This window comes from Lissotriton vulgaris, chromosome 3_1, assembly GCF_964263255.1.
Source record: "Lissotriton vulgaris chromosome 3_1, aLisVul1.2, whole genome shotgun sequence".
Lineage (NCBI taxonomy): Eukaryota > Metazoa > Chordata > Amphibia > Caudata > Salamandridae > Lissotriton > Lissotriton vulgaris.
The window spans coordinates 1,505,216,563-1,505,231,197 of NC_141689.1; the positions used below are offsets into that span (position 1 = coordinate 1,505,216,563).

General features: G+C 43.7%; 2 protein-coding genes across 2 annotated transcripts in view; both read left to right on the plus strand.

Annotated features, from left to right (window-relative positions):
• LOC147728074 (uncharacterized) overlaps positions 1 to 14,635 on the plus strand; it is a 755,421-nt gene that overhangs the window by 717,122 nt on the left and 23,664 nt on the right. The window lies entirely within an intron of this gene.
• Positions 1 to 14,635, plus strand: part of METAP1 (methionyl aminopeptidase 1) — a 264,690-nt gene that overhangs the window by 188,679 nt on the left and 61,376 nt on the right. The window contains exons 8-9 of the mRNA XM_086961960.1: positions 1,918 to 2,049; positions 8,225 to 8,368. Of these exons, the coding sequence (XP_086818086.1) occupies positions 1,918 to 2,049; positions 8,225 to 8,368 (276 nt within the window). The remainder of the gene's footprint in view (positions 1 to 1,917; positions 2,050 to 8,224; positions 8,369 to 14,635) is intronic.

Sequence of the window (14,635 nt, forward strand, 5' to 3'; positions counted from 1 at the left end):
TGTTTAGTTTCCGGAGTAGCGTGCTGCTAGTTGAAAAAGCGATTCAGCGCCTCGTCAGGAGGTAGTAAACGTTCTACAAATGCAATTACTCAAGTGATATGCTTGGGCATTATTGATATGGAGTGCTTGTTAGCAAAGGTTGACAGCCAAAGCATGCATAATTTACGAGTATTTTTTAATCTTGCCTTTAGTTCACCCAAACCTGTTGACCTGGTTAGGCAAGCTATCGCCTTTCTCCATTAAAGTTGCATACACATGCTTTATGGAACTCACTTTATAAGAACTTTTAATTTCAGCTTTTGGAAACTGAATTGGTTAGACTCCAGTGTTTACAACTTTCACTGTGCTCCCTTTTAGCTACTGCCCTAAACTAGCTGCACATTTACTATTAAAGTTCTTATCAAGATGGAAATTGACCATTAAGTAAATGTATTGCTTCTATGGACTTTTCTAATAAAACACATTGTAATGCAGTGTGTCTCCTTTGTGTACTCTGTAGTGTGGTGGTTTGAGGCAAATGGTTCAATGACTCAAGCACTTGTTTTAGGTTATCTATGGGTCCAACCTAAGACATTGTTTGTGCAAAACCAAAAACCTTTTATTATTCAAAAGAATTAAGTACATTATCCATGCCATGAGATACAATAAAATGTATTTATTGTGAACGTACATAAGTATATCTAGTCTTTAGTAACCACCTGTTCACACACTGCCTGAAGCAGTGTTGTCTCTTGCTCTGCCCATCTCCAACTGATAAAGGTAAAGGATAGCTACAAGGGATTTTGTTTGTTTCTTAATTTTGTAGAATTCTTAGGTTAGTTGTCAAAGATCTAAACCCTATGTGTCCAAAGGAGTTGATGATAGGCTTGACCCTATCATCAACTCCAAAGCATTTCATCTGCATCAAAAGCAAACAATCGCACATTATTGGACTTGGTTTTCTTTCATCATTCAAGGGAGCTGATGTGCTGTTATGAACTGACCTGTTGATTTGTGCTAACGTCTATCCATAACATTTTTGCTAACATGGATTTGCTCTTCTTATCCCTGTATATTAATCTATTGATTTGTTCAATACAATACCTTTTTTGAAAATCATTTTCCCGTGTGTTTGTTCCTTGTTTTTCTCTTTTCAATCTTCCTGTTTGGTATGGATTGCTTTAAGCACACAAGAGCTTGAGTGTTGTCCTTTGGACACATAGGAGTTAGATCTTTGACAACTAACCTAAGAATTCTACAAAATTAAGAAACAAACAAAATCCCTTGTAGCTATCCTTTACCTTTATTGCTTTCTGCCCAAGCCTACAAGGGTCAACTGGGTTACCCATTTCTCTTTTACATCTCCAACTGAGGCACCAACTGGCAATTGTATGAACATTCTTGCACAACATGCATTCAACAGGGCATTGACCTCCTAGCACAGGCAAACTAGAAGTGGGATTGCAGATACCCAAACCTAACAAATCACCCACATTTGGCTGTGTCCTTTTATTTAATAACCTACTTGCGCTTGGTGCAGTTTATTCCAATTGCTGCTTAGCCATCCACAGAATAAAATGTGTGATTTGTTGTTTAAATTGAGATCTAGTCAAGCCACAAATGCTGTTAAGTTGTTGTCCATGATCTAGTTGGTATTAAACATTTCAGAAATATCAAATTAAATGAGATGTAAAATTGTCCTTATTTCATATGCATTATTATAGATGGTCTTTTCCAAGTAGTCTGCTTTTGAGATCAGCAATAACAGCAAGTATATAAGCAGAATAAGACAATACAGTTTGTGATTTATGCTTGTAATGCTTATAAGGCTAATATTATGATAAAGCTCTGTAGCCAGTATTTTATAGTGGTAAGTAGAAGTCGGGTTGTTTATCTCCCATTTAAAAAAAGAAAATGTCTTGTTTTTGCACTGTGTAGTGGACATCACTGTCTATCATAATGGCTACCACGGAGATCTGAATGAGACGTTTTATGTTGGGGATGTAGATGAAGGATCAAAGAAGCTTGTCCAAACAACCTACGAGTGCCTAATGCAAGCAATTGATGAAGGTAAGTTCAATGCGGGGTTAATTTGGGGCTTTAATAATTTACTACTGGCGTACAGAGGCACACTACTGCCCTCATTTAGACTTTGTCAAGAGGGGAACAAAAACTCTAAAATCTGCAAAAAGGGGCTTCTCATGCATTTGACCCAATTATTCTGTTAAGAAAAAGTGGTATTAACCAATACTGGTAGCCTTTAACACCCATATTTTCTGCATCCACAGGGTTCTACTCCTAAGTGTTAAAGGGTAACAATCATACACTTTCCTTACAATTCTGTTAAGAACAAAGAAGTGAGAATTGTGCTCTTTGTTTTATTTTAAATTATCCGCAAAACAACCATAGAAGCAACAATACATTACTTAACAGACTATGCATTAGAATTACTAAACATTTGACCTGAAACAGTGCTGTAACCCCCAAACAGAATTTGTCACTGTCGATAACTATCAATCCTATAAACTATCTGTATTTGTCCATTAGCCCAGATTTCTAGTCGATGTGGGCATCCACCACCTGCTTGGCTTGATACCCTGCAAGAATGTAGGGAAAATCAGTTGCCATAAATATTGCTCACTTCGGTATGCCCTGGAATAATAAAGGAAACGGTTGTATAAACCATCCGCATCTGCTTTACCCACTGAACCATATTAGGATATTGCTACACATGCTTACATCATCACTTACTCTGAACAAAACCACCCAGCCATGCATAAAGGACGCTCCAATTTTCTCTTTGAGTGGTATCATCTTCTCCTCCTTATGTACTTCATTTAATTGGAATGTAGAATTAGAACTTTACTTCACCATACGTTACGCCAACATGTTTCGGCCCTTGCCAAGAGCCCATAGGGTTTTGGGACCTTCGTCAGGACTGTCAAACTGTCCCTGCCTATCTACAGATGTACTTCAATCATAGTTTTGAGGCCTAGTGCTCTCACCTGATCTCATCATGCTTGTCAGGCGTGGGTTCCTCTATGTACTAGTGGCGGTGACCGGTACCTTGACGATTGTTCCACTACAGACCGGCACCCTTGCCAGACATGCATGATTCCAGAACTCCCCAAAAATAGGGGACTTCCAATTGGGACACTAATTACCTATAAAACCACACTTTTTGTTTTAAGTTATACCCTCTGTACCCTAGAATTAAAGGAATCTCCTTTGGGTATATCGGAAGATATTTGTAAGTCTTTTTCCTTCCTGGATCCCTGCTTCTATCCAGTAAAATACTTAATAAAAGAGCTCCTAATTTTGGTTAAGTCTGACCTAGTGGTATCATCTTACCAGTGTGTGGATAGGTGCCAGTGATGAAGCATGCAACTATTAGTGGGTGAGGTTTATACTCCAATTTCTTTTCGATGCCTTAGGTAGACTTACTAGTGGTTTCTATCCTTTGTCCCTTCTTTCCGAGCCTAGTCGCCATTTTGTGTTTGTCTTGTGTGGGAGAACACAATCTTATGTGAGAATCCCCGCACAACTACTGATTAGACTACAGACCATACAGAACTCGGCAGAATGACTCATCCTCGCCCTCCCCAGACATTCCCACAGCACATCCCAACCCAAGAATCTACACTGGCTCCCTATCCAGAAGCCATGCCAGTTCAAGATGTTGACCCACGCAGACAAAACCCTGCACAACAAAGGACCAGCCTACATCAACAAACGCCTGACCTTCCACCAACCAGCCAGACACCTATGATCTTCCTCCTTCTTCCTCGTGGACACCCACTGGATCCACCGATGCGACAGTAGAAGATGCTCCATCTCACACCTGACGGCCAAATCTTGGCACAAACGTTACCTGCATCCCAGGACCACTGTATCAGCCCAGCAATTCAGGAAGGAACTCATGACCTGGCTGTTCAAATGAGTAGATCACCACGAAGCAAGCAGCAACTCTAGCACCTTTTAGAGCCTCATGAGTGATTTGCCGCACTTTACAAATCTTGATTAACTGTGCAGGTTGATCTAGGAAATTATGGATGTTCACATTATCTGTGTCCATTTGATTGGAAATCCGTTCCACACATGAAGCTCTCCCAGTTGACAGATACTCCTGTTAATCCCTTTAGACCGAAGTTGCTTGACGCAATCTGCATCTGTCTGTGAAATATTTACCTTTTACCAACAATTCTTCTGAAACCTTCCAAAACACCATACGGCCAAGAAACTTATACACAAGGAGGACAGTTCCCCTCAGGATTCATATTAACAGTCTGAGTGAAGAAGCAGTATTGTAGAACTCCAGGAAAGTTCCAGCAACTCAGGGAACTTTGCTTGGGGAACTCAGTCAGTGTCACTAGAGTTTATCTGTTTTGAAGCAGTTCGTCAGGTCACCCTTTGAATCCTCATAAAAGGAGGAAATGCATAGCTGAGACACTCCTGCCAATTCTGTAGAAACGTGTTCATTGCAGCTGCTTTCAGATGTTGTTTCCAACTGAAACACATTGGGAGCTGACACACAGGCACCCATCCCGCCATCAGGTTCATTAAAATTATGTACGCATGCAGTCACTGGAATCCACTACTGTGCTCAACACAGCTAAAACATATGTCGCTCTAACTGAAGCTTTCTGTTTCAGACAGAGGTGCCAGATGAGCCTGGCCACTTTGCCATCTTGAAAATTGTTAACCCCCTGTTCATGTATCCTGCTGTCAAGGTAACTACAGGGCACCGAACTCTGTTCGGTCTTATTTTTTCCATAAAGGAACCAGCCAGAGGCTCTAACATACTTTGTCTGCTCTTGTAACCATTTTCTGGCCATCGTAACCTCCCTGCACTGGGCGCCCCATCCTGTTCTATAGGCGTCCAATTCTAGCATCAAATCCAGGGCTTGTCTGAAAAGTTGCACTTCGAAGATTTGTATTGCCGTATATGTCTTTCATATTGAATCTGCCAAGCTAATGTCCTCCTTTTAGAAGGTGCCGTAAGAGGTGTATTGCTTTCATCTTCAAATGCCTGTATATTAACCAGGCACTGTCGGTTAACTCCTTCTTCTTTATTATGGCAAATTTCTTAGGAAGCCCTCATCTCCTTCTACATCCTCCTCCATTCACATTAGGATGAGGGAATCTGCTTGGGTGTATAGGCATTATAGAAGTGCTGTAAAACTGTTCTCAATCCCTGTACAATCTTATGAATCCAAAGAATTTGACAAATGTCTAGACCAGTTGTGTAGGAATATACCCAGCTCCCCTCCCATCCTAGCTAGGGAAGAATGATGTTTCCTCTTTGTAGTTTCACGAATCCTTGGTATTACTCTCCTGAAGCACCTGCCTCTTTCATTCCATCTCCTGTGGTGAAAACGTTATTACACTTTCTTGAATACTTCCAGTAGCCACTGTTGTGACAGCCCCCATTGATATTCTTGTGAGCTTCGCCAATGTGAACACCTTCTTGAGTCCTAACTTGGTGTTATCCGAAACGGTGAACATATTGCAAACTACTTGACGAACAGGCCAGCAAATAAACAAGCCTAAGGCACTGAACCTACCACTAAAGGAGCTAGGACTCTGCCCTTCTGGGCTCAAATCCTAAGAATCTATCTGTCCCTCTTTCATATCTATAACAGACATATCTAGAGCTTCAATAATGGGTCTTGCCAGTGCCAAAATGTTATCCTTCCACAGGTACCAAAAATTAATTTTTAAATACAGCTTTTTGATCTTCGTAAACAAACGCACATTGAACATGAAGCTCGTACATAATCTAGCTCTTTCAAGTATTAAATTGTCACTTGGATCAATAAAAGTTGAATTGGTGAAAGAATGCTTCTCCTCTGTGTTTCATTTTGTTCAGTGTCCGGAATAACTGCTTACCTTCCTTACAATGGCTGGTAGAGGGCATTTGCCCATTGCCAGTTCTGTACTTCCTTGTCTAGAGATTTCCTTAGTTTGTGAACATCACTTAACACTTTTGTCATGGGTACCCATTATGAGGCTCCGGGATGTCTGATGCAATCAAACATTTCAGCTTCTACATTTTCTGATTCACAAGTTCTGCTTTTTTGACTTACCTCCTGGTCTCTCGCAAATAAAATAGTCTATTTAGGCCATGGTCTTGGTTCCTACAAATTGTCATCTTCTACCTTCTTGCTCTTGGTAGGAGAGAGTATTCCTTCTCTTCCTCTGTAGTCCTGAGCCCAGAATATTTATCGCTTCAACTGGTTTTTGTCAGGAGAGTGTGCCTTTTGCTCAGGAGGATGTCTATTGAGTAGAGTGAAGGCTCTTTTGAGAGGCCATATAAAGGTAATTAGTTGATCTGATCCCTGCAATAACTCACATGGCACTTTTCCTTGTGTTGAGCCTCAGTGAGGCTATCTTCATTACTGATTTGGTTGGATTTGGAGTGATTAGACCTTTCCCTCTTTAGAGACACATTAGCCCCAAACCCCAGTTAACTCACTATTCCCTGTTCATTGGAGCCATCATCTCAACATGAACAGTGTTGCCGACGTTGGACAGACTGGTTAATGGCATTAAAATAGCTGCCTTCAATACTGTAAGACCTCATCTAATGAAGGTTCCTATCTTCTGTTATGCAATTTTATACCAGTGTCCCAATCAAAAATGCCAGGGAAAGGAAAGCACCAGATTATCAGTGTGCTGTTTCCTGGTCCACCAAAAAATAATCTGGGTTAAAATCATTATTACTATATGAAAGTTTTTTGTAGCTCACCCAGCATAAATCATGGCATCTTATGTAACTATTGTGAATTCTGCACAGTGTAGCAGACATCGACTTGCAGGCCCCTGATGTTGAAGCTCCATGCTGCCTGGCAACCTTTTTTCACAGTTTGTACGACGAGAACACTATTGCAGTTAGCATTCTCTAGTCTCCTTGTCGTGTAGTTCGCACTAATCCCTAGGATCTGCATGTTTGTGGATACCAAACTTTAGGTCAGGTGCTTACACTGATTACATGCACCCCCTAGTATATGTTGGCTTAGAGACCAGCTAGCTCACAGTGCCACCATAAGCCCCCTAACTCAAACAAGGAGTGAATTGTTTCTGGGAACCACTTAACATGACTGCCCTGACCCCTCAGTGAACGTGGTAATAGATCTGAACCTTTTCGCTTAGTCACTCGTGCACTGTTGGTTTCTGCGAAATATACAAAGAATACACATTGGGATGTTTTCAATATATGTATTGAACCAGCATTATTCTTGTATAAAATACATGTGCTGCGATAATCCGTAGATAAAAGATGATAAATGTGATTACAAGCATCAAAAGAGTGAATTGAAGATAGTGTATATATATGCAGGCATATAATGCAAGGTAGTGATCAGGCGTACTCCTACTATGCAATGCCTACTCTGTGTATGTCTAGAGTGTATGTAGATCCAAGAATCTCCACATGGGAAGATCCAACCCCATTACCTGGCTGGAAGGTATGTAGAACCCTGTCTTGGTCACAAACTAGACACCCCTCACGGAGATGTCAGGCAGCAGCTTGGCGAAGCCTCAGCTTGCAGGACCTTTCAATGTCAGCTGAATAGTCTCCTCTGCTAACCCCCGGAAATGCTTCTTTATTTATAATAAAAAGCATGCTTGTGATGTAAACGCAGAATAGCATTGTTATGGCTATGTAGCTAGCCCTGTTGCCCTGTGAATGAAGATAGAATGGCTATTATACATCATGCGCAAAGACCTTTTACTCCATGTTTGAGACATCATGATAATCTCGCATGTAGCCGGATGTATAAGCAAAGCAGTTTGAGAAGCGAATCCAACATTGCCACACACGCAAATATGTGCAATAGGTCACAGCAATAATGTTATTGTGCAAAAAAGAGTACCATGTAAGGAAAAGTGCAGCGTTGCTTTCTGTGCCTAACTCAGGCATCAATGAGCAGAGGGCACTCGTCTTACATCTCCTTTTCTGTATGCACTGCCTCCTCGCCTGCAGTCACTGTGGACTGAACTGGTTAGGTTCAATGCTGTGAAAGTTCTCCAGATCAAGTCTGGTACCTGAGGATATTCTAAAGTTGAGGAATCTGCGATTAGATGGAGTATCCACCAGAAAGCGCATTAGCAAAGGTAAGCAAATTGCTCATTTAAGTTTGGTAGCTTGCAGACTTATTCATTTGTTAGCCAATATTGTAATTTTATTTTCCATGCAAAGCAAAGAATTTCAAACGCATGATACAGAATGTATTTTTCTCTTCAGTGAAACCTGGTGTCCGATACAGAGAACTTGGAAATATTATTCAGAAACATGCTCAGGCAAATGGATTTTCTGTCGTTCGAAGCTACTGTGGACATGGTATCCACAGACTTTTCCACACTGCTCCCAATGTGCCACATTATGCCAGTGAGTATTACGAAGGCTGAATATATTATATCCATGTATCTCACAGTATTTTAAGAGTGCATCTATAAAAACATTTTTCATCCTCTCCTTTACAGTGATTTATGTATTTAGCAGTTTAAATGGTGCTTTTACTCTAATGGCATTGGGACACTTAATAGAAAACTAGGCATATAGGGATCATAAACAGAAAAGCACACAATTCTGGCTTATTCCAAGAAGAGGCAGAACATTTTAATTTTAACCTTTTCCTGAACGATTTGATTGTTTTTTTGTGTCCAATTATGAGACTTCCAAATCTTGCTGCAGCATTTCTCAGAGTTTGGTTTTACACCTTGGACAATATCAGAATCTGAGCCCTTAAAGCTTGAGTTGTTGCTCCTGAGATGCTTTTCCACCGACTTGATACATTAGCAGAATAGGAGGAAAGGGTGAATAGGTGGTTGTGCTCATAGACTAAAACAGATTTTGAACTTTCCAGGTGTAGGTTGCATACAATTGAGTAGATGTGTTTGAGTTTTTAATGTGGAGGAAAAGCATTTTGCTTTGGAATGTAAACCACCTCCAGAGGGGACAGATACTTGCTAGCATGGTGTTGCCAAAGTGCAGATGAGAAATAATTTAACAGTGGGTTGCTGTTCATTGGTGGGTAGATAATAGGTGTTTTATCGTATGTGTGAACTGTTGTCGAGTACATTTTCCCAGATGAGGCAGCCCAAATGGGAAATAGCTATGTGTTCCTTCTATGCACCCGTGTTACTTTTATACATCTTCACATGCAAGTAAAATGCAAATAAAATAGGCTTCTTAGAACACATTCTGTATATGTGAATTTAAGCAGCAGACCAAGCAATATGGTCAAATAGCAGCCTGGTTAACCATCAATGATGAAATGTGACCTTGTTCCTATACTAGACCAAAACGTTTGTTTACCATCAAGATCACTGTGCCTCAATTAAATGCAGAAAACGACTGTCGAAACTCAAGGTTGTTTCACCAGTTAAATGCAAGTATATCTATCAAGTAGAAATGTTTAGTTCCCACACTTAAAGGCTTTTCAGAAGTTTTATTATGTTGCAAAAGGGGTCTTTTTTACCCACTTATAATAATTAACAAAAGAATGGCACACAGCTTTAAACAAAATTCACATCTTGTTGCTAGCATTTGGTCTAGGATTGTCTTTAAAACCTTACTTTTATCCTTCCTTGACGGCTTGCTTGTTGCAAGAAAGTTGACCCTTTAATATGCACATTTTAGTTAATGTGCTCTCACATGTACTTGTAGAAGCAGTTTTATCAATCTTTTAGTTGGCTTTTCCAACTCAGTTTTTTGTATTGACAGTTTACTGTCATGCGGTAACCTGTACACAATGTTTGATTAAAAACATTTCTTCCTGAGTTCTTTTCTTTAAGTATTCTAATGGTTGCCAAAATTATTTAGAAGCGAATCATAAAATTGTGTTAATGTCTTCAGCATGGCTGAAGTAGATTGTATTGGGATTGGCTTTCGTTTTCTGCGTGTGTGTGTGTGTGTGTGTGTATTCACCAAAAAAACGCAGGTTACAGGGACGTTATCATTAGGAAATAGAATTGAAAACCTTAGAAATTAACTGAAAAAACAAAGGTTACAGGGGCGTTATAGTCTGGTTCAGATTTTACACACAAAAAACCATGACAAATCAGCAGTTTTCTCAATAACTGTAACGCGTGCCAAAGGTAACTGTAACTCGCGCTCTAAGGCAACTATAACTTGTACCCCCACCCTACAGTTTTCGCAGTTATAATTTCACTGGAAATGTTACAGGGATATTATCAATGATGTCATATGTGGGGTAATTAGTAGTGGGTGGAGATGGTGTGAGTTGTAGTTATCTTAGCTCACGTGTTTTGGGACCCCTTTTTCTCAGTGCCCACTTGCTGGAACACCCTGAAACGTTCCATGCAGCAGCTGAAGTGACTGCCAAACTAGTCATACGCAGGGCACCCAGTGACGTTCGTTGGGAACCGGTGGAGGAGCCTGAAGGCGCCTGCGGTCCCTTCTGGCTAACAGGTTTGTGTGGGAGCAAGCATGGCTTTCACATACAGGGAGCTACTGGAAAGAAACTGTGTGTGAAAACATTTCTGCTCAGCTTCCAGCAAGTGACAGCATTTTTAAACCTCGCTCTTGCTGGAAATAGAGTATTTGGTGTGGAACGGTAAAGCTCCTGCCAAGCCACAGCAAACCGCTATTTCCCGGAGTTTTTAAAAATAAATAGCCCTCGGGAGGGAGAGTGCCTGGAGGAGAGGGGGTCCGTGATTGTGAGAAAGTGCCATCTTTCTTGCATGGTATGCCCCCACTTTTTGCTGAATTGCTGATGTGCTTTGACTAAGTGTGCCCTGGGCTCCTGCCAAACAAGTGCCCAGGTCCTGTGTTCCTTCCCTAAAACTGTATTGAAGCTAAAACCCTGTTGGCATCTCTGGCCACATGTCAGCCTCTGGTAAATGGTACTCAGGGCATTGTGACCAGAGAAGACCCCTAAGGGCTGCAGCACTTATTGTGCCACCCTCATGGGCCCTGCAGCCTGACACCCACACTCTGCCTTTGCAGACTGAGTGTTCTGGTGCAGAACTAAACGGAGTCGACATGGCACACATCCCTGTGTGCCATGCCCACAAACCCACTGCCCTGGCATGTATCAGTCACCCCTCTAGCTGGGTGCCCTATGCCAGTGTTGTGGGCACAGGTGCATGAGCCCTGTGCCCCTACAGTACCCAGGGCCATTCGTGGGCACTGTATGTGCAGTGATGCCATTAAGAGAATATGGTGCTGGGAGATTGTCATTACGAACTCCACAGCACCATAATGGCTACACTGAAGGCTGACCAGTTTGAAATCGATCTTCTGAGCACATTAAACCCACACGGATGCCAGTATGGGATTTAATGTAAAATGCACTATAGAGGACATCTTAGAGATGCCCCCTGAAACCTAACCTACAATCCACGTTGTGTCTGAGAGGCTGCCTAGGCTGCCACTCTACAGACATGTTGCTGGACCCCTGGGTGGAGAGCCCTCCGCTCTGCTGGGCCTGCAACAATGCACATCCTGGGTGAGGTGCTAGGTCTCCTCTCCCCGGATGGGCAGGGCGAAGCTTCAAAGGCTGCTGCCTTTGTGAGCTTCCCCAGGCCACTTGCTGTACTCCGCAACTGGCCCCCACCAGTTCTGACCCCCCACCAGTTCTGACCCCCCCCCCCCCCCCCCCCCCCCCCCAACTCTGGCGGCAAACCCTACGTGAGGAAAGGGGGTGTGCCAGCCTGTGCCAACTCCACCCCTCAGGTGGGAGAGGCGATAAGAAGCCCTGCCGTGCAGCTGCTAACAAAAGGACGACACCAACTGACTTGGCTCTAGCCCTACCGGCCTGTTGATCCTTGAACCTTCTCCTTCTAACTCCCGGCGTCTCCTGCGGACAGCAACCTTGAGAACCCTGGAGGGCTTTCCTGCCTTGACCCTCTTAGAGACTGGGACTCCCATGAGCAGTGGTTCTGCTCAAACAGCAATACCCCTGGTGCCAGCCAGGAACTGCGAATCCAGCACACTCTGCACCCGCATTGCCCGGCCTGTGCCAGAGTGGACAAAGACCCAGAGGACGTCCCCCTGGCGATTCTGACCTGGAATCCAGTGCCCAAAGACCCTCCTCGATGACCCAGACGACGCCTGCAGTCTCACAAGGGACCCCTCTGACCGCGACCAGCAGAGGGTAAGATTTCCCGACGTCCAAAGACACCCCGGCGCCACCTGTGCCCAACTCCGGGGTGCCTACCTATCCTCCAAGATCCCAACTTACCCCTCGAAGTGTTGGTCGCTCCTGAAGAATCTCCGTCCCTGAGCCTGCAGCCTTTGTTCCCTTTTCAAGATCTCCATTGAATAACATTAAGCGCCCGACTGCTCAAAAGCATCCTGCACGCAGTCGCCAGAGTGCCTCTGGCAGTGCACCCTTTTCCCTAATCTACTTCCTCATTTGCTCTGAGCAAGTGACCTGGAGCCCAGCTCCCACAGCCGCGTGGCCTGCTAGTCAGCAGCCACCAACCGAACGCCCCCTGCCTCTCATTGGATAACAATGGGCCTAACTACCTCTGCACTCGGCTGCCCCTGTGCTGCTGAGGGTGTACCAACTGTACCTACCTGACCCTGTCAGACCCCTGAGTCTATGCCCAGAACCTTAACTCTTGCAGTTGAGTACTTACCTAAAAGCCGATAACTCACTTTTCTTCCATTGGCTAACATTGACTGGTTTAACTTAGAAATTCTTTTAAGTTTGGAGTTTTGGAACTTTAAAATGTTCATTTAAAATCAGCCCAACAAGTAATTCCCATTTACTCACTTGTTATCAGGGGAGTCCTCAGTGCTGCATCTTGTAGCTCAGTACGGACCCTGAAAAGTAATTTTAACCGTACTTACCAGTAACTTGAATGTTCGAGGCATATGGGCTGCTGAATTCATATCTTGTGCATAGATCGTCTACTCGATCATCTACTCGAGCTCGGCGGATATGGGTAGGTCTCACAACGCGGACACAGGCTTATCGAGCCTCATCTAATGGGCTCACCCCTGATGTTCTGTCCCGCCGACCCTCATGTGGCAAATAGTCCCTGACCTTTAGGCATAGGAGATTCCACAGAGGTAACATACACCACATACATGACACAAGCATGCTTCCTTTCCTCACTTTTTGTAAGGTCCTGATGAATCGCGGGTAACTTGGCCCTAAGCGAGAAACATGTCGACCACTTTCACCTCTAGCCTTCTCTAGTGACACTCAACCTAACCTGTTGACACCTAGCGAGCTAGTCTCCCGTTTTAATTGCAGCCAGGGGACCCCCAGAATAAAGTGAATTCCGGTACCCCTTGCTACATTTTAACAATCATACCATCATAACACACCATCCTGCCCACACACCCCCACTTCACCATAAGGCTGTTGGATAAAAGATCTCCGCCAAAGAGCCCCTCTTGAGGTGAGCCCGTCGGGGATTGCACCGCCTCCCCGACGAGGAGAAAAAGCCAATGATGAAGCATGACATCCTTCTGGGTGTGTGAGGCAAATACATCCAACATAATGGATGTCCCAAGGTGTCTTTCTAACACCTTTGGTCATGCCAGCTAAATCTCCCCAACCTCTACACAGGAACAGTACAGCAACCCCTTTCTTGCATCCTCTGTACTAGATACGGACACAAGCTGTTACTGGACCTTCCACCACTCTGAGTGGTAATCAGTGTCCGTTGATCAAGTGATCAATTTTCCTCCCTCCTTTTTGATAAAAAGACTACAAATGCGCCCATTACAGGAATGCCTAGCACGGCAATGGAACCAGGCTCAAGGACAACTAAAAGACCTAGTGTTGGTAGACGGTCGCACTCACAACTCTCTGCAGTGGTGGAACCCACAAAACCTTTCCAAGGGGCGACTGTTCCAAGAGCCGGTTCCACAACTAGTACTAACAGCGGACGCATCACTGACAGGCTGGGCAGGCCATCTCCTTCAATACACAGTACAGGGGCTCTGGACAAACAAGCAGAAAAGGATGCATATCAACCAACTAGAGTTGCAAGCGATATTCCTAGCCATTAAAGCATTTCAGAAATACTTGTACAGCAAGACGGTGTTGATCTTGACGTACAACATGACCGCAATGTACTATATCCAGAAACAGGGAGGAACGCACTCTCCACAGCTGTCCCATCTAGCACAGAGCATCTGGAAGTGGGCGATTCCCAAAAACATTTTTCTCCTAGCAGAACACCTTCCAGGGAAGGACAACCAAGTTGCCGACCTGCACAGCAGGCACAGCCATCAATTACATGAAAGGGAGATTCACCCCCAGGTCCTCCAACCATTCTTCGAGGAGTGGGGGTCACCCGGAAATAGACCTGTTCGCCACAAAAGAGAACTCTAAATGCCAATACTTTTCCGCCAGGTTCCCACATCCATTGTCACAGGGCAATGCGATATGGATGAACTGGTCAGGCAGATGTGCGTACGCTTTTCCCCCAGCACCACTGATCCCGCTGGCAGCACGCAAACTGCGGCAACACTACCTCACACTAATCCTAGTTGCTCCCAAATGGGCGAGACAAACTTGGTACACGACTTTCCTAGAACTCTCTGTAGTTCCCCCATCAAAGACTGCACCTTGCACCTCATCTTCTAACTCCGAACCATGGAGAAATCAGACACCCAGATCCCAACCAAATGAACCTAGCGATCTGGCTCCTGAGGTTTTAGAGTTTG